Below are 15,647 nucleotides of genomic sequence, written 5' to 3'. Positions count from 1 at the left end.
CGCAATTATTAGAAAATGGAAGAAGTTCAAGATGACGGTCAATCACCCTCAGTCTGGGGCTCCATGCAAGATCTCACCTTGTGGGGCATCAATGATCACGAGGAAGGTGAGGGATCAGCCCAGAACTACATCGCAGGACCTGGTCAATGACCTGAAGAGAGCTGGGACCACAGTCTCAAAGAAAACCATTAGTAACACACTACGCCGTCATAGATTAAAATGCTGCAAGGTCCCCCTGCTCAAGCCAGCGCATGTCCAGGCCCGTCTGAAGTTTGCCAATGACCATCTGGATGATCCAGAGGAGGAATGGGAGAAGGTCATGTGGTCTGATGAGACAAAAATAGAGCTTTTGGTCTAAACTCCACTCACCGTGTTTGGAGGAAGAAGAAGGATGAGTACAACCCCAAGAACAACATCCCAACCGTGAAGCATGGAGATGGAAACATCATTCTTTGGGGATGCTTTTCTGCAAAGGGGACAGGACGACTGCACCGTATTGAGGGGAGGATGGATGGGGCCATGTATCACGAGATCTTGGCCAACAACCTCCTTCCCTCAGTAAGAGCATTGAAGATGGGTTGTGGCTGGGTCTTCCAGTATGACAACGACCCGAAACACACAGCCAGTGTAACTAAGGAGTGGCTCCGTAAGAAGCATCTCAAGGTCCTGGAGTGGCCTAGCCAGTCTCCAGAACTGAACCCAATAGAAAATCTTTGGAGGGAGCTGAAAGTCCGTATTGCCCAGCGACAGCCCCGAAACCTGAAGGATCTGGAGAAGGTCTGTATGGAGGAGTGGGACAAAATCCCTGCTGTAGTGTGTGCAAACCTGGTCAAGAACTACAGGAAACGTATGATCTCTGTAATTGCAAACAGAGGTTTCTGTACCAAATATTAAGTTCTGCTTTTCTGATGTATCAAATACTTATGTCATGCAATAAAATGCTAATTAAGTACTTAAAAATCATAATTTTATTTTCTGGCTTCTAGTTAAATAAAGGTTAAATAAAATAAAAGTGTTGACTATGTGTTTCATGTCTAAACGTTACTTGTGCTTGTTATATTGTTCTATGTTCCGCTTATTATTAAACTCACCAGCTGCACTTGTTTTCCCACTGCCAGCGTATACATTACAGAATACTGCCTAAAGAAATGGAAGCAGCAGGTAATCAAGACATCTCCCAGACGGTTGAAGAGAGTGAACCAGCACCAAGTGAGCCAGCACACCAGTCCACTCAGCAGTAAACCCAAGTTAACGATGACCATCTGTCCCTCCCCGATAAATATGATGGAACCCCATATAAATTCTGTGGAATCCTACTACAGTGCTCCCTCTATTTTGCGCCCCAGATGGGAGCTCCCACCACTGCGAGGTCCAAGCTTGCCACGGTTATTTCTCTGCTGACTGGGAGAGTGTTGGAGTGGGCTACAGCCTTCTGGGAGAGAGGAGATTAGGAGATGATTCATATAATTCATATGGCTCTATTCAGAGGTATCTTCGATCATCCCCCGGAGGGGGGTGAGCGCCTATTCCAACTATGGCTGGATGACCAGACCACTGCTGAGTAGGCGCTCACCTTCCGGACAGTAGCAGCATCCAGCTGATGGAATGATCCGGCACTATGATCCATTTCTTATTAAACTCACCGACTGCACTAGCTTTCCGACTCCCAGCATGTACATACACCTTTGTCTTGATTATTGTTAAATGCTTCATTTATCTTTTTACAAGAAAGTCATTTTCAAATGAGTTAGGCAGAGAAGCAATGCACTTAATTCATTACAGTTACAGCCAATAAAGTTAACAATTAAGGCTGTGTCATTCATCCAGTTCTACTGTCTGTTCTCAGAGTATACCATCACTTCATCCATGTTGCTTCTCTGTCTCCTAGACCTGTTCTTCTTGTTGCTTGGATTCAGAGCTACATAATGGAAACTGCATCTCAGGTATTCTGCTTACCCCTGCATCTGAAGAAGAGACTGCTGGACCTCTTGTCTGAGAGACGGGTCCTGAAAAAAATATACAACTGCTTATTCCATTACAGATACATCTGGTGATATCAAGAAGAGCAACTTCTAAAAAGGAATTTACTTGCTACATGCAATATTCATTTGTTTTTTATGGACTTCACTTACCTCAAGGTTTTCCTACTTACAAAGCATGTAGAGGTCTGTAATTTTTATCACAGGTACACTTCAGCTGTGAGAGACGGAATTTTGGCCCACTCCTCCATACAGAACTGTGAGAGACAGAATCTAAAACAAAAATCCATAAAATCTCTTTGTATGATTTTAAAGTAATTAATCCCTTTACTTTGTTTTTCTTCCATTGTGGTCCATGGGAGTCATACGGTAGTTGGGACCTGGTTGGCCACATGTTATAACACTGTCATACTCTATGACTTCCATACAGTCACTTTATAATAAGTAGAAACAGAAAACAGTCTTTACTTAACCAACAATATCTCATATACTATTTATTCTTATAAGGGCACAAGGCGAGACCCAGATGCAGACACAGGATGCAGATGGTTAAAGTCCAAGATGTTTATTGACAATCCAAAAGGGGTAGGCAAGAGAGTGGTCGTGGACAGGCAAAAGGTCAAAACCAGTTCAAAGATCCAGAAGAATGGCAGGCAGGCTCGAGGTCAGGGCAGGCAGAATGGTCAGGCAGGCGGGAATGGAGTCCAGAAAACAGGAAAAGGTCAAAACTGGGAGGACTAGTAGAAGAGAATAGAAAGTAGGCGCACGGGGAAAACATGCTGGTTGACTTGAACATACAAGACGAACTGGCACAGAGAGACAGGAAACACCGTGATAAATACACCAGGGATAATAAGCTACACCTGGAGGGTGTGGAGACAATCACAAGTACAGGTGAAACAGATCAGGGTGTGATAATTCTTTAATGTATTGATGGAATAAAGCCCTCCCGTTATTTAGTTTGAAGGAGGCTCTTTCTTCTTGGCCCAGATGATTTTGATACTTTACATCACTTTTCAAACCATGGTTTTGACTTCAGATGTCAAGGTCAAATTACTTAATAAATAGTTGGGTTTTTACACAGATTTCAGTCTACTATGTATAGTTTACTACATGCCTTGTAAAAATAGAGTTCTATTGTTGATAAAAAGGGCAACATGAAGAGTAAAAGAGTATGTCATACATCTAACTGACTGACACCACTGAGATCCTGCTGAAACCACATGAAGCGAGACATGTAGAGACAGAGACAGAGAGGATCCTGTGCAAAAGGTCAACAGGCCTTACCAAAGTGTAGATAGGTACAGCCTCATATTTTGTTGATAGCAGACCGCAGAGTACATGTATATATGTTGCTGTGTTTGTGAGGGGGTGTGTGGCATGCAATCAGTAGGCATACTGTATGTCTTAAAGAGAAAACAACTACAACTGGCCTGTCCTCCTTCTGTGGTGGGGGCTGTTGTGCCACTTTCACTGTGAGTAATTATGTTTAAAGGGGCCTACATTATATACTGTAACGTGATGCAAGGGACTACCTGACTACACATAAATAAGAAGACATTGACCTTTACATTGTAAGGACTGTGTTTAGAGACCATTTGTGCACTCAGGGGTAGGAACAGTAGAGTACAGTGTGTTGCTGCAGGTCAGTCTTCCTGTGTTAAAGGTCTATGAAAGGTTAGTTTCCAATGGTGGAAAGTCACTGTAACACCCTCCACTATGACCCCAGAGGTGTGTGAACAGAATGCATTGAGTTCAACTTATTCAAATTAATTTGGTTTAACAGATGGAAATGCTTTATTTTTCTATTTGCACTTTATATTACACTTGAAAAACTATGACCACTGATTACAACACATTCTACTGAAGCATTCATATAAAGCTAATAATGTTAGGGCAAGTTAAAGAGCTATCTGGTCTAAAAGGATGAAATCTGGTGAAACCAAGAAGAACAACTTCTATGAAGGAATTTACCTGCTACATACATCATTCATTTATTGAATTTGGATGTTTCTTACCTCAACACTGCAGACACTTTCTCTTGTTCATCTTGTACATAATGTAACCAAGGAAAATGATCAGGATAAGAGACACCCAATGCTGAGCTCAGGCAGTACAATAAGAGAAGAGGGTCTCCGCCAGTGTCTGGGAAAATAATTGTAAAATAATTTTCTTACATGATATAAATAACTACAACTGTGCACGGTTGGACACAGTAGATTATACAATAGATATAAAGAAAAACTGTAAAGATTTTTCACTTACCTTTGATCTCCAGTTTGGTCCCGTTTCCAAACAGTATCTCCCCACATGAGGCCACAGCACAATAGTAAGTCCCAGCATCAGAGAGGCTGAGGTTCCTCTTGGGGAGGTTGTAGACACAACTCTGTGTAGGAGACCCAGCCTCAGGGCTCTTCTCACACTGATCACTCCTGTCTCCATGGGTGTAAATGATTCCTGGATGGGATTCTCCTGAGCCATGTCTAACCCAATACACACTGTGTTCTCCTGCACAGGTCTCATTGTGTATTGTACAGTTCAGAGTCACAGAATCTCCTGGCTGGACTGACTCAGACACAGACTGCTAAGTAAGATGCTGGTTTCTGGACTCTGCACCTATTACTCAATATAACGAAGGTCCTAATGTTGTCCTTGATGATCTTTTTGGCCTTCCTGTGACATCGGGTGGTGTAGGTGTCCTGGAGGGCAGGTAGTTTGCCCCCGGTGATGTGTTGTGCAGACCTCACTACCCTCTGGAGAGCCTTACGGTTGTGGGCGGAGCAGTAGCCGTACCAGGCGGTGATACAGCCCGATAGGATGCTCTCGATTGTGCACCTGTAAAGGTTTGTGTGTTTTTGGTTACAAGTCGACTTTCTTCAGCCTCCTGAGGTTGAAGAGGCGCTGTTACGCCTTATTCACCACGCTGTCTGTGTGGGTGGGCCATTTCAGTTTGTCCGTCATGTGTATGCTGAGGAACTTAAAAATGTCCACCATCTCCAGTACTGTCCCGTCGATGTGGATAGGGGGCTGCTCCCTCTGCTGTAGCCTGAAGTCCATGACATGCTCCTTTGTTTTGTTGAAAGTACTGGACCTAGTTGCACAGGGTGGGGTCGAGACCCAGGGTCTCGAGCTTAATGACGAGTTTGGAGGCTACTGTGGTGTTAAATGCTGAGCTGTAGTCGATGAAAAGCAATCTTACATAGGTATTCCTCCTGTCCAGATGGTTTATGGCAGTGTGATTGCAATTGCGTCGTCTGTTGACCTATTGGGGCGGTAAGCAAATTGGAGTGGGTCTAGGATGTCAGGTAGGGAGGAGGTGATATGATCCTTGACAAGTCTCTCAAAACACATCATGATGACAGAAGTGAGTGCTACAGGGCAATGGTCGTTTAGCTCAGTTACCTTAACTTTCTTGGGAACAGGAACAATGGTGGCCCTCTTCAAGCATGTGGGAACAGCAGACTGGGATAGGGATTGATTGAATATATCTGTAAACACAGCTGGTCTGCGCATGCTCTGACGATGCTGCTAGGGATGCCGTCTGGGCCGGCAACCTTGCAAGGGTTAACACGTTAAAATCATTTACTCACTTTGGCTGCGGTGAAGGAGAGGCTGCAGATTTTGGTAGTGGGCTGTGCCGGAGGCACTGTATTGTCCTCAAAGCGAGCAAAGAAGTTGTTTAGTTTGTCTGGGAGCAAGACATCGGGGTCCACGACGGGGCTGGTTTTCTTTTTGTAGTCCGTGATTGACTGTAGACCCTGCCACATACCTCTCGTGTCTGAGCCGTTGAATTGTGACTCTACTTTGTCTCTATACTGACTCTTAGCTTGTTTGATTGCCTTGCGGACGGAATAGCTACACTTTTTGTATTTGGTCATGTTTCCGGTCACCTTGCCCTGATTAAAAGCAATGGTTCGCACTTTCAATTTTGTGCTATTGCTGCCATCAATCCATGGTTTCTGGTTGGGGAAGGTTTTAATAGTTGCCGTGGGTACAAAATCACCGATGCACTTACAAATAAACTCGCTCACCGAATCAGCTTATACATCAATGTTGTTGTTCGACGCTGTCCAGAACATATCCCAGTCCACGTATTTGAAGCAATCTTGAAGCTTGGAATCAGATTGGTCGGACCAGCGTTGAACAGACCTGAGCACGGGCGTTTCCTGTTTTAGTTTCTGTCAATAGGCTGGGACCAACAATATGGAGTCATGGTACGATTTGCCAAAAGTAAGGCGAGGGAGGGCTTTGTATTCAACGCAGAAGTTAGAGTAACAATGATCCAGAATTTTGCCAGCCTGGGTCGCGCATTCAATATGCTGATAAAACTTAGGGAGCCTTGTTTTCAGATTAGCCTTGTTAAAATACAATAAATGCAGCCTCGGGATATGTGGTTTCCAGTTCTTTCAAGGCCATCGAGGTGTCTGCTTGGGGGGGATATACATGCCTGACGGAAGCCACTCCTCAGTAAAAGGCACATGACAGCCCCCTTGGAGTTTGCCAAAAGGCACCTAAAGCCTCTCAGACCATGAGAAACAAGATTCTCTGGTCTGATGAAAGCAAGATTTAAATATTTGGCCCGAATGCCAAGCGTTATATCTAGAGGAAACATGTCACCATCCCTACGGTGAAGCATGGTGGTGGCAGCATCATGCTTTGGGGATGTTTTTCATCTTCAGGGACTGGGAGACTAGTCAAGATCGAGGCAAAGACAAACAGTGCAAAGTACAGAGAGATCCTTGATGAAAACCTGCTCCAGGGTGCTCAGGACCTCAGACTTGGTTGAAGGTTCACTTTCTAACAGAACAACGACCTTAAGTACACGGCCAAGAAAACGAAGGAGTGGCTTCGGGACAAGTTTCCGAATCTCCTTGAGTGGCCCAACCGGAGCCCGGATTTGAACCCGATCGAACACCTCTCGAGAGACCTGAAAATAGCCTCGCAGCAACACTCCCCATTCAACCTGATAGAGCTTGAGAGGATCTGCAAAGAAGAATGGGAGAAACTCCCAAAATACTTGTGTGTCAAGCTTGTAGTGTCACACCCAAGAAGACTTGTTGCTGTAATCCCTGCCAAAGGTGATTCAACAAAGTACTGAGTAAAGGGTCCGAATACTTATATAATTGTGATATTTAGTCTGTTCCCGGTTCCAACCAACATTTTTGCTTAAAAATTGATCTGTGGACACCGTAGATCAACATTTCTTGCATTGAGCAATAGCGCTGGTTCCCACGGACACAGTAGTATATTTTTGTGTGACATAGGATGTGAAATATGAAACCACTTAAAGATGGGATGTCCCTCCCACCATTTAATTCGCTCATCCGACTGTCAATCAACTCGTGGCTGAACCCTACATCACAGCGCAGCAGGAGAGAGTGGTTTCATCACTATAGCACATTAAGAGATCGATTTATGGTCATTCATCTAAAATAATTAATAGATTTTAAACAAAATACACTTTCTGTTTGTCATAGATGGACAAGATTAGTATGAGATGAAAGACAAGTTCCTAAAAAGTTCACTAAACATACAAATATGCATTTTATAGTTATAAGGAGGTTTAAATCTGTAGTTAGGGGTTTTATCATTTAATTTTACTATATTTAAAAAGTGTTTTCAAGCCTCACTCATGCAGTTTTTTCACATTTGTACTGTGTACTTGAGCTTTGTCCTCAAAAGTGACTAAGCAATTTATAACTATTTTTTTACCAGAAAGGTGCAATTTGAGTATGCAGCATTACTACTTATTCTTTATGTCCGTCTCATGATAAATTATTACTTTTGGGGATTTCATAGTTTATATTTTAGATTACATTTTAAGTTACATTTAAGAGGTTAAAGTATTTTGTTAACATTGTCAGATGAATATCATGACAACAACAGGTTGTGGTCTGCATATAAATGTAATGTGTGTATGATTCAGACAGAGGGTTTGGTGCAGAGGGTGAGTACGGAGACTTTGGTTGCATCCAAAATGGCACCTTGTTCCCTATATAGTGGGACCATAGGGTGCCATTTCAGAAGCACACTTTTCATTTGGTTGATAACTGTTTTTCAGCTATAAGTAAACAGAGTGCAAGGCCCTACCTCCCTGAAAAGTGTGAAAACTATGGTCTGAAAGTGTTGGACCTGAGGGTTGGTTATCAACCTCCTCAGAATTACTCTGTCCAGCAGAAATAGTGACATTGAAAAAGTGACAAGGCTTATCACAGGCCTTAGAAACACAGTGAGAAAGTATCTGCATGCAAATCAAACTGCATTGGTAGCAAACCATAACAAACCCTTCATGTTACAGTAACAGAGGAGGTTTTGAACTTAAAAGTACCTAAGAAAAAAAAGTCCAAGACATGATGTCAGTTTGTTTAGTTGTTGAGTGGAAACGTTGGACCACAGAGATCTTTGTATGAGGTGTGTTTTTTCCATCCGTGTTCACGCCAGCGAGGTGACACTGACTACAGGTCGAGGATGTTGCGTCTGCAGTGAATGTATCAGATGAGAGTCTGCAGAGAGGGTTGACACCTGCCTCTGTACACTCAACATTAGAGCAGTAAGTCTATTGTTTATGGTGAATTCACTCTGCATGCAAATAAATCAAGGATGCACTATGACTGAAGCAGTCCTACAAGTGCTCAAAGTGTTCAAGATGTTGCATAGAACACATTCTTTTGAACATAGCCCACTAAAGTATGGTTATTGTACTAAAAAGCAGATGGCGGTGTGCAGGTGTCCCAAACCCAAGGTGTCCAACATACAGTATCATTGTATATCATGCATTCAATTAAACTCAACTCTATTATGATAACAACAGTAGATAAGTGTTTGTCTTTATTTGTACTCCACCCACGTTGTGCACACATCTAGTCTAGAGCCTGGTGTAGTTTGGTTTTGGTTTTGGTCAGGTATTCATAGTCTGGCAGTATGGATGGAAAGAGATGTAGGGCCTGATTGGTGAGAAGAGAGTGTGTGGTTAACATGTGCAGAGAGAGAGAGCGAGAGACTGAGTGAGAGAGTGAGTGAGAGAGAGCGAGAGACTGAGTGAGAGAGAGAGAGACTGAGTGAGAGAGAGAGAGAGTGAGAGAGAGAGAGAGAACTACTGTGAGTGTAATATTTACTGTTCATTTTTATTGTTTAGTTCACTTTTGTTTATTATCTTCTTCACTTGCTTTGGCAATGTTAACATATGCCAGTAATGCCCTTGAATTTAATTTAATTGAGAGGGAGAGAGAGTGGTGAGAAGAGAGAGAGCGAGAGAGAGAAAGAGAGAGCGAGAGAAAGAGAGAGCGAGAGAAAGAGAGAGCGAGAGAAAGAGTGGTGTGAAGAGAGAGAGAGACCAAACCTGATAATATACATTAAAGGGGGAATCAGCAGTCGCTACATCCATTTTCGGACTTATAAATTCATGATATGTACCCATTGATTCTGTCGTACTGTCGTACTCCACCGAAAATATAAGTTTGTTTAACTCCAACATTTGTAAACAAAGAAAGTGTAAACAAACACTTTACAGGCTCAAAACATGGTTAAAACTATCATTTTGATATCATGGATCGTCAGTCCTTAGAAGTTAGCCGTAGTTATGTCGATTAATTTGAGAGTGTTTACAATTATCTTGTTTCTACTGCTGATAAATTTGCTAAATGAAATGTATATTTTGCAAATTAGCTAAGATACTGTGTTTACCATTCTGTTGGCATATAGTCTGTCCTCATATTAGATTATAGGATGGATGATGCAGTCAATCTTATTTTCTATGTTAGGTTTAACAGTAGCCTACTTACTCAATACATAGACCAGTAGAGCTGGTATAAAGTAGAGCTGGTTCTCACCATTATGTGTGTAGATCTGATCTCCCTCGTCTAGCTGTGAATCAGAGAATATCTCTTAATTCACTCTGAGATCTGACTGGGTCAAAGGGCATTTCATTGGCAGGAGGAGCTGTTGTTGGTTTTGGACCACAATGTCAATTTACAGAAAGCAGAATATACACTCTTACAGAGGTTTTATGTGGAATGCGTATATCAAAATAGACATCGGTGTCTTACAGTAAAAAAGCCCATAGCATTTGACATGTTTGGGGAAGCGTTTGTGTTCGGTTGACTTCATAGGTGACCACAAGGCCATTCTCAGGGTTACTGCTGCTGGTGATGCTTTATTTGGAGAAGTGGTTTATAGATGTTCAACTAATTATGCGTTAACCCCAGCCCGATCCATAACCCTAGCCCTAGCCCTACCCCTAGCCTAAATCTAGCCCTAGCCATAACCCTAGTCCTATAGCCCTAGTCCTAACCCTAAAGGTAACCCTATAGCCCTAGTCCTAACCCTAAAGGTAACCCTATAGCCCTAGTCCTAACCATAAAGGTAACCCTATAGCCCTAGTCCTAACCATAAAGGTAACCCTACAGCCCTAGTGCTAATGATAAAGATAACCCTATAGCCCTAGTCCTAACCCTAAAGCTAACCCTATAGCCCTAGTCCTGACCCTAAAGCTAACCCTATAGCCCTAGTCCTAACCCTAGTCCTAACCCTGTAGCCCTAGTCCTAACCCTAAAGCTAACCCTATAGCCCTAGTCCTAACCATAAAGCTAACCCTATAGCCCTAGTCCTAACCCTAGCCCTAACCCTATAGCCCTAGTCCTAACCCTAAAGCTAACCCTATAGCCCTAGTCCTAACCCTAAAGGTAAACCTAGTCCCAACCCTAAAGCTAACCCTAGTCCTAACCCTAAAGATAACCCTATAGCCCTAGTCCTAACCCTAAAGATAACCCTATAGCCCTAGGCCTAACCCTAAAGCTAACCCTATAGCCCTAGCTCTAAAGCTAGCCCTATAGACCTAACCCTAAAGCTAACCCTATAGCCCTAACCCTAAAGATAACCCTATAACCCCAGTCCTAACCCTAAAGCTTACCCTATAGCCCTAGTCCTAACCCGAAAGCTAACCCTATAGCCCTAGTCCTAACCCTAAAGCTAACCCTAGTCTTAACCCTAAAGATAACCTTATATCCCTAGTCCTAACCCTAAAGCTAACCCTAGTCCTAACCCTAAAGCTAACCCTAGTCCTAACCCTAAAGATAACCCTAAAGCTAACCCTATAGCCCTAGTCCTAACCCTAAAACTAGCCCTATAGCCCTAGTCCTAACCCTAAAGCTAACCCTATAGCCCTAACCCTAAAGATTGCCCTAGTCCTAACCCTAACCCGGCTGTAGCTACAGCTACAAAGGCAGACAGGTCTTTCAGAGACAGGTCTTATAGCTCATCATCAAAGCCTACAGTTCTGTCTGAGAGTCAGATCTACTAACCAATAATATCAGGTCATCTCTGGCTCCTGACTTGTAGTTCCTGTCACCTCACACTGTGGTTGATGCTCTTTCTAATGTCAGCTAGACCTTGGAGAACAAACCACAGGACCTTTTATTCACATGAGTTTCAGTCAAACTCTAATACTACAACATATTAAAGTTGAAGATCACATATAGGTCTATTCATAACGGACTTCATGGACGTCATGGAGAAATGGAAAAGTAAATATTACAATTCTATTTCATTTAACTTGATTAAATGGCAGGTAGCCTAGTGGTGGAGCAGTAACCAAAAGGTTGCTGGCTCAAATCCCCGAGCTGACAAGGTAAAAACCTGTCGTTCTGACCCTGAACAAGCCAGTTAACCCACTTTTCCTCGGCCCGCCGTGGACATCGATTAACAACAACGAAGAGTGGAACCAGTTTTGTGCTGGCTTATTCAAATGCTAGACCATCAGATATGGGGATGTATTACTGTGCTGCACGTGATTATGATGCCATGATCTTCAGGTGTGTTTCTGATGCATGGGGGTAAGTAAAATATATACACTGAGTGTACAAAACATTAGGAACGTCTTCCTAATAGGTGATGGTATCCTCCTGATTTTGCATTCAGAAAAGTGATGCAGTGGTCTAAGGCACTGCATCTCAGTGCTTGAGGTGTCACTACAAATACCCTGGTTCGATATCAGGCTGTATCACAACTGGCCATGATTGGGAGTCCCATAGGGCGGTGCAATTCGGAGGGCATGGACTACAAGGTGTCAAAAGCATTCCACAGGGATGCTGGCCCATGTTGACTCCAATGCTTCCCACAGTTGTGTCAAGTTGGCTGGATGTCCTTTGGGTGGTGGACCATTCTTGATACACACAGGAAACTGATGAGCATGAAAAACCCATGCAACATTGCCGTTCTTGACACACTCAAACAGATGTGCCTGGCACCAACTACCATACCCCATTCAATGGCACTTGCATCTTTTGTCTTGTCCATTCACCCTCTGAATGGCACACATACACATTCCATGTCCCAAGGCTCAAAAATAATTTTTTTACCTGTCTCCTCCCCTTCATTTACACAGATTGAAGTGGATTTAACAGGTAAAATCAATAAGGGATCATAGCTTCACCTGGATTCACCTGGTCAGTCTATGTCATGGAAAAAGCAGTGTTCTTAATATTTTATACACTCACTGTATATTTATTAACATGTGACTATCAGGATCTCCTAGTGGTTATATTGTAATTTAACAAACAGGTTTGAGGGTGGGTCTCCTACACAGAGCTGTGTTTACAACCTCCCCAAGAGGAACCTCAGCCTCTCTGATGCTGGGACTTACTACTGTGCTGTGGCCTGAAGTGGGGAGATACTATTTTGGAAAGGGACCAAGCTGGACATTGAACATAAGTCATATTTCTGACATTTCTGAACATTTTGAACATTCTTTCACATTGCTGTGAATACAACGTATGCCTGGTTGAACAAAATGTTCTGAATTTCCTTTATCACTGTCTATATTTCCACAGATGGTTGTAAGGAGGACCCTGTTCTCTTGGTGTACTGTCTGGGTGTAACGTTGGCTCTTTGTGTCATCATCATCATTGTCCTTGGTTGTGTTAAGTATAAGATGACCAAGAAAACCTCTCTGCTGTGAAGAGGTAAGCATTATCATTGCCCATAATATATATAGAATGTGCCAGAGAGGATGGCTGATGTTTTACGTGCTCCTGACCAACTGTGTGATTTTGTTAGTTTTTTTGCAATGTTTATAACTTATTTTTTTACTTATTTTGTTCAATAATATTGCTGCTACTGTCTCTTCTGACCGAAAATAACTTCTGGACATCAGAACAGCGATTGCTCACCACGAACTGGTAGAAGCTTTATTCCTTTAACGTGTCCGATGAGACTAACATGAAGGATATACGGCTTTTCTGGGAACATGCCCAAATCCACGTCATTTGCTTGAGTAGAAGATGGAGAAAAAGTGAGCTGCAGTTGGGCTGCCTTCTGAGAATATTCAGGCGAGTGAGTAAAACCCCACTACCATCCATTCTATTAGCAAACATGCAAATAAAATCTATGACCTACAAGCAAAACTACCAACGGGACATTAAAAACTGTAGGATCTTATGTTTCACTGAGTCGTGGCTGAACGATGGCTGAACAGCTGACGGGTTGAACAGCTGGCGGGTTTTACACTGTCTCAGCAGGAGAGAAAAGCAGCCTATGGTAAGGCAAGGGGGGACAGTCTATGTATATTTGTAAACAACAGCTGGTGCACAATATCTAAGGAAGTCTCAAGGTTTTACTCGCCGAGGAAGATCATCTCATGATTCATCTGTATTTTTCGTAGCTGTCTACATACCACCACAGACCAATGCTGGCGCTAAGACCGCAGTCAATGAGCTGGATACTGCCATAAGCAAACAAGAAAACGCTCATCCGGAGGTGGCGCTCCTAGAGGCCGGGGACTTTAATGTAAGGAAACATTATTCCATTCTACCAAATTTCCACCAGCATGTTAAATGTACACCCAGAGGGAAAAAAACTCTAGACCACCTTTACTCCACACACAGAGACGCGGACAAAGCTCCCCCTTGCCCTTAATTTGGAAAATCGGACCATAATTCTATCCTCCTGATTCCTGCTTACAATAAAAAATTCAAGCATGAGGCACCAGTGACTGGGTCAATAAAAAAAAGTCTCCTTTCTCATCCTCCTGGTTTTGACCCTTGCCTGTCCTGACTCTAAGCCCCCCTGCCTGACCACTCTGCCTGCTCCTGACCCTGAGCATGCCTGCCGAGCTGTACCTTTCACCCACCTCTGGTTTACTGACCCTTGGCCATGACTAACCCAGCATACCAGGGCCAGCTGCGCAACGTCATCTCCACCGAGGGAACCACAATCAGTAGGCACGAGGAATTGCTTCATGGCCTTGTAGATGGGGTCCAAACTTTGGCTGAACACCATGACCGGTGTTGGACAGTTTTCTGGAGCAATTCCACGGGTTGTCTGGGAGGCCGCCTACCATGGTGGTAACCACACAGCTACTTAGCGACTCAACTGCTAGCAACGCCATCTCATCGGTCACTCCACCTTCTCGGGAGCCCTGCTTACCTTCTCCGGAATGCTTCTATGGAGAGGAGAGCACCTGTCGGGCATTCCTAGCTCAGTGTGCCCTTGTCTTTGAGCTTCAGCCCTCCACCTTTCCCTCAAATTGCTCCAAGATAGCCTACCTCATCATGCTGATGTCCGGGAGGGCTCTCGTCTGTGAACAACAGCCGGCCACATGCGCTAGTCTGGAGGGGTTTGTGGTAGAAGTGACGGCACTCAACCGCGGTATAGGGAAACAGGTCCGGGAAGGTGCAGCGGTCCAAGCTGAACCCGGGGGGAGGGGCTGATAATCGGATGTTTGTCCCTGAAGCTTTCCGCTCTGCAGTCCTGGAGTGGCCCCTTTCCTCCAGGCTTTCCATCCACCGGGATCACGTTGAACACATGCAATCATGCAATAACGCTTTTGGTGGCCTACAATGTTTCCGGATGTTGCCGCATTTGTCTCCGCCTGCATGGTCTGTGCTCAGAATAAAAATCTTCTGCAAGTTCTGGTCTTCTTCAACCACTGCCTGTCCCTCATCGTCCCTGGTCCCACATATCCCTGGATTGCGTCACGAGTCTCCCCCATCTGAGGGAAACACTGAAATCCTGACTGTGGCCGTCCGGTTCATTCTTCTCCACTAAACTACCCTCGGCCAAGGAGACGGCCCAGCTCATGGTCCACCACATCTTCCAGATACATGGTCTGCCATGGACATGTTCTCCGACCGGGGGCCTTAGTTCTCGTCCTGGAAAGTGTTATGCGCCCTCATTGGTTCGTCGGCCAGCCTGTCTTCTGGGTTCCACCCCCAGTCCAATGACCAGTCGGAGCGAGCCAACCAGTATCTTGAGACTACTCTGCGCTTCCTGGTCTTTGCCAACCCCTCCTCCTGGAGCCAGCACATGGTGTGGGTTGAGTACGCCTGCAACAACCTTCCGTGCTCTGCCACAGGCCTTTCTCCGTTTGAGAGTTCCCTGGGGTCTTAGCCCTCGATCTTCCTCGAGCAGGAGGAAGACGTCGGGGTACCTTCTGCCGAGATGCTTGTCCGCCTCTGTTGTCATACCTGGAGAGCCCGGTCGGCTCTCCTCAAGACCACCTCCAGGTATTGACGACAAGCGGATCGCCATCGGACACGGGCTGCCCGATATCGTCTCGGGCAGAAGGTATTGCTAACCACCCGGGATCTGCCCCTCTGGGTGGAATTTCGACCTCAGGGCAGGGGGTTCCAGTACCTGGTTGACTGGGAGCGTTATGGCCTGTACGAGAGGTGC

General features: G+C 44.4%; 1 protein-coding gene across 1 annotated transcript in view; it reads right to left on the bottom strand.

Annotated features, from left to right (window-relative positions):
• Positions 1–1,316: 1,316 nt before the first annotated feature.
• LOC116354069 (uncharacterized) overlaps positions 1,317–15,647 on the bottom strand; it is a 34,651-nt gene continuing 20,320 nt past the window's right edge. Inside the window, 2 exon segments of the mRNA XM_031793097.1 lie at positions 1,317–1,432; positions 4,245–4,563. Of these exon segments, the coding sequence (XP_031648957.1) occupies positions 1,317–1,432; positions 4,245–4,563 (435 nt within the window).

Source organism: Oncorhynchus kisutch, linkage group LG16, assembly GCF_002021735.2.
Source record: "Oncorhynchus kisutch isolate 150728-3 linkage group LG16, Okis_V2, whole genome shotgun sequence".
Classification (NCBI taxonomy): domain Eukaryota; kingdom Metazoa; phylum Chordata; class Actinopteri; order Salmoniformes; family Salmonidae; genus Oncorhynchus; species Oncorhynchus kisutch.
The sequence above is the reverse complement of the archived record's forward strand: the minus strand, read 5'-3'. Positions and strand labels throughout refer to the sequence as shown.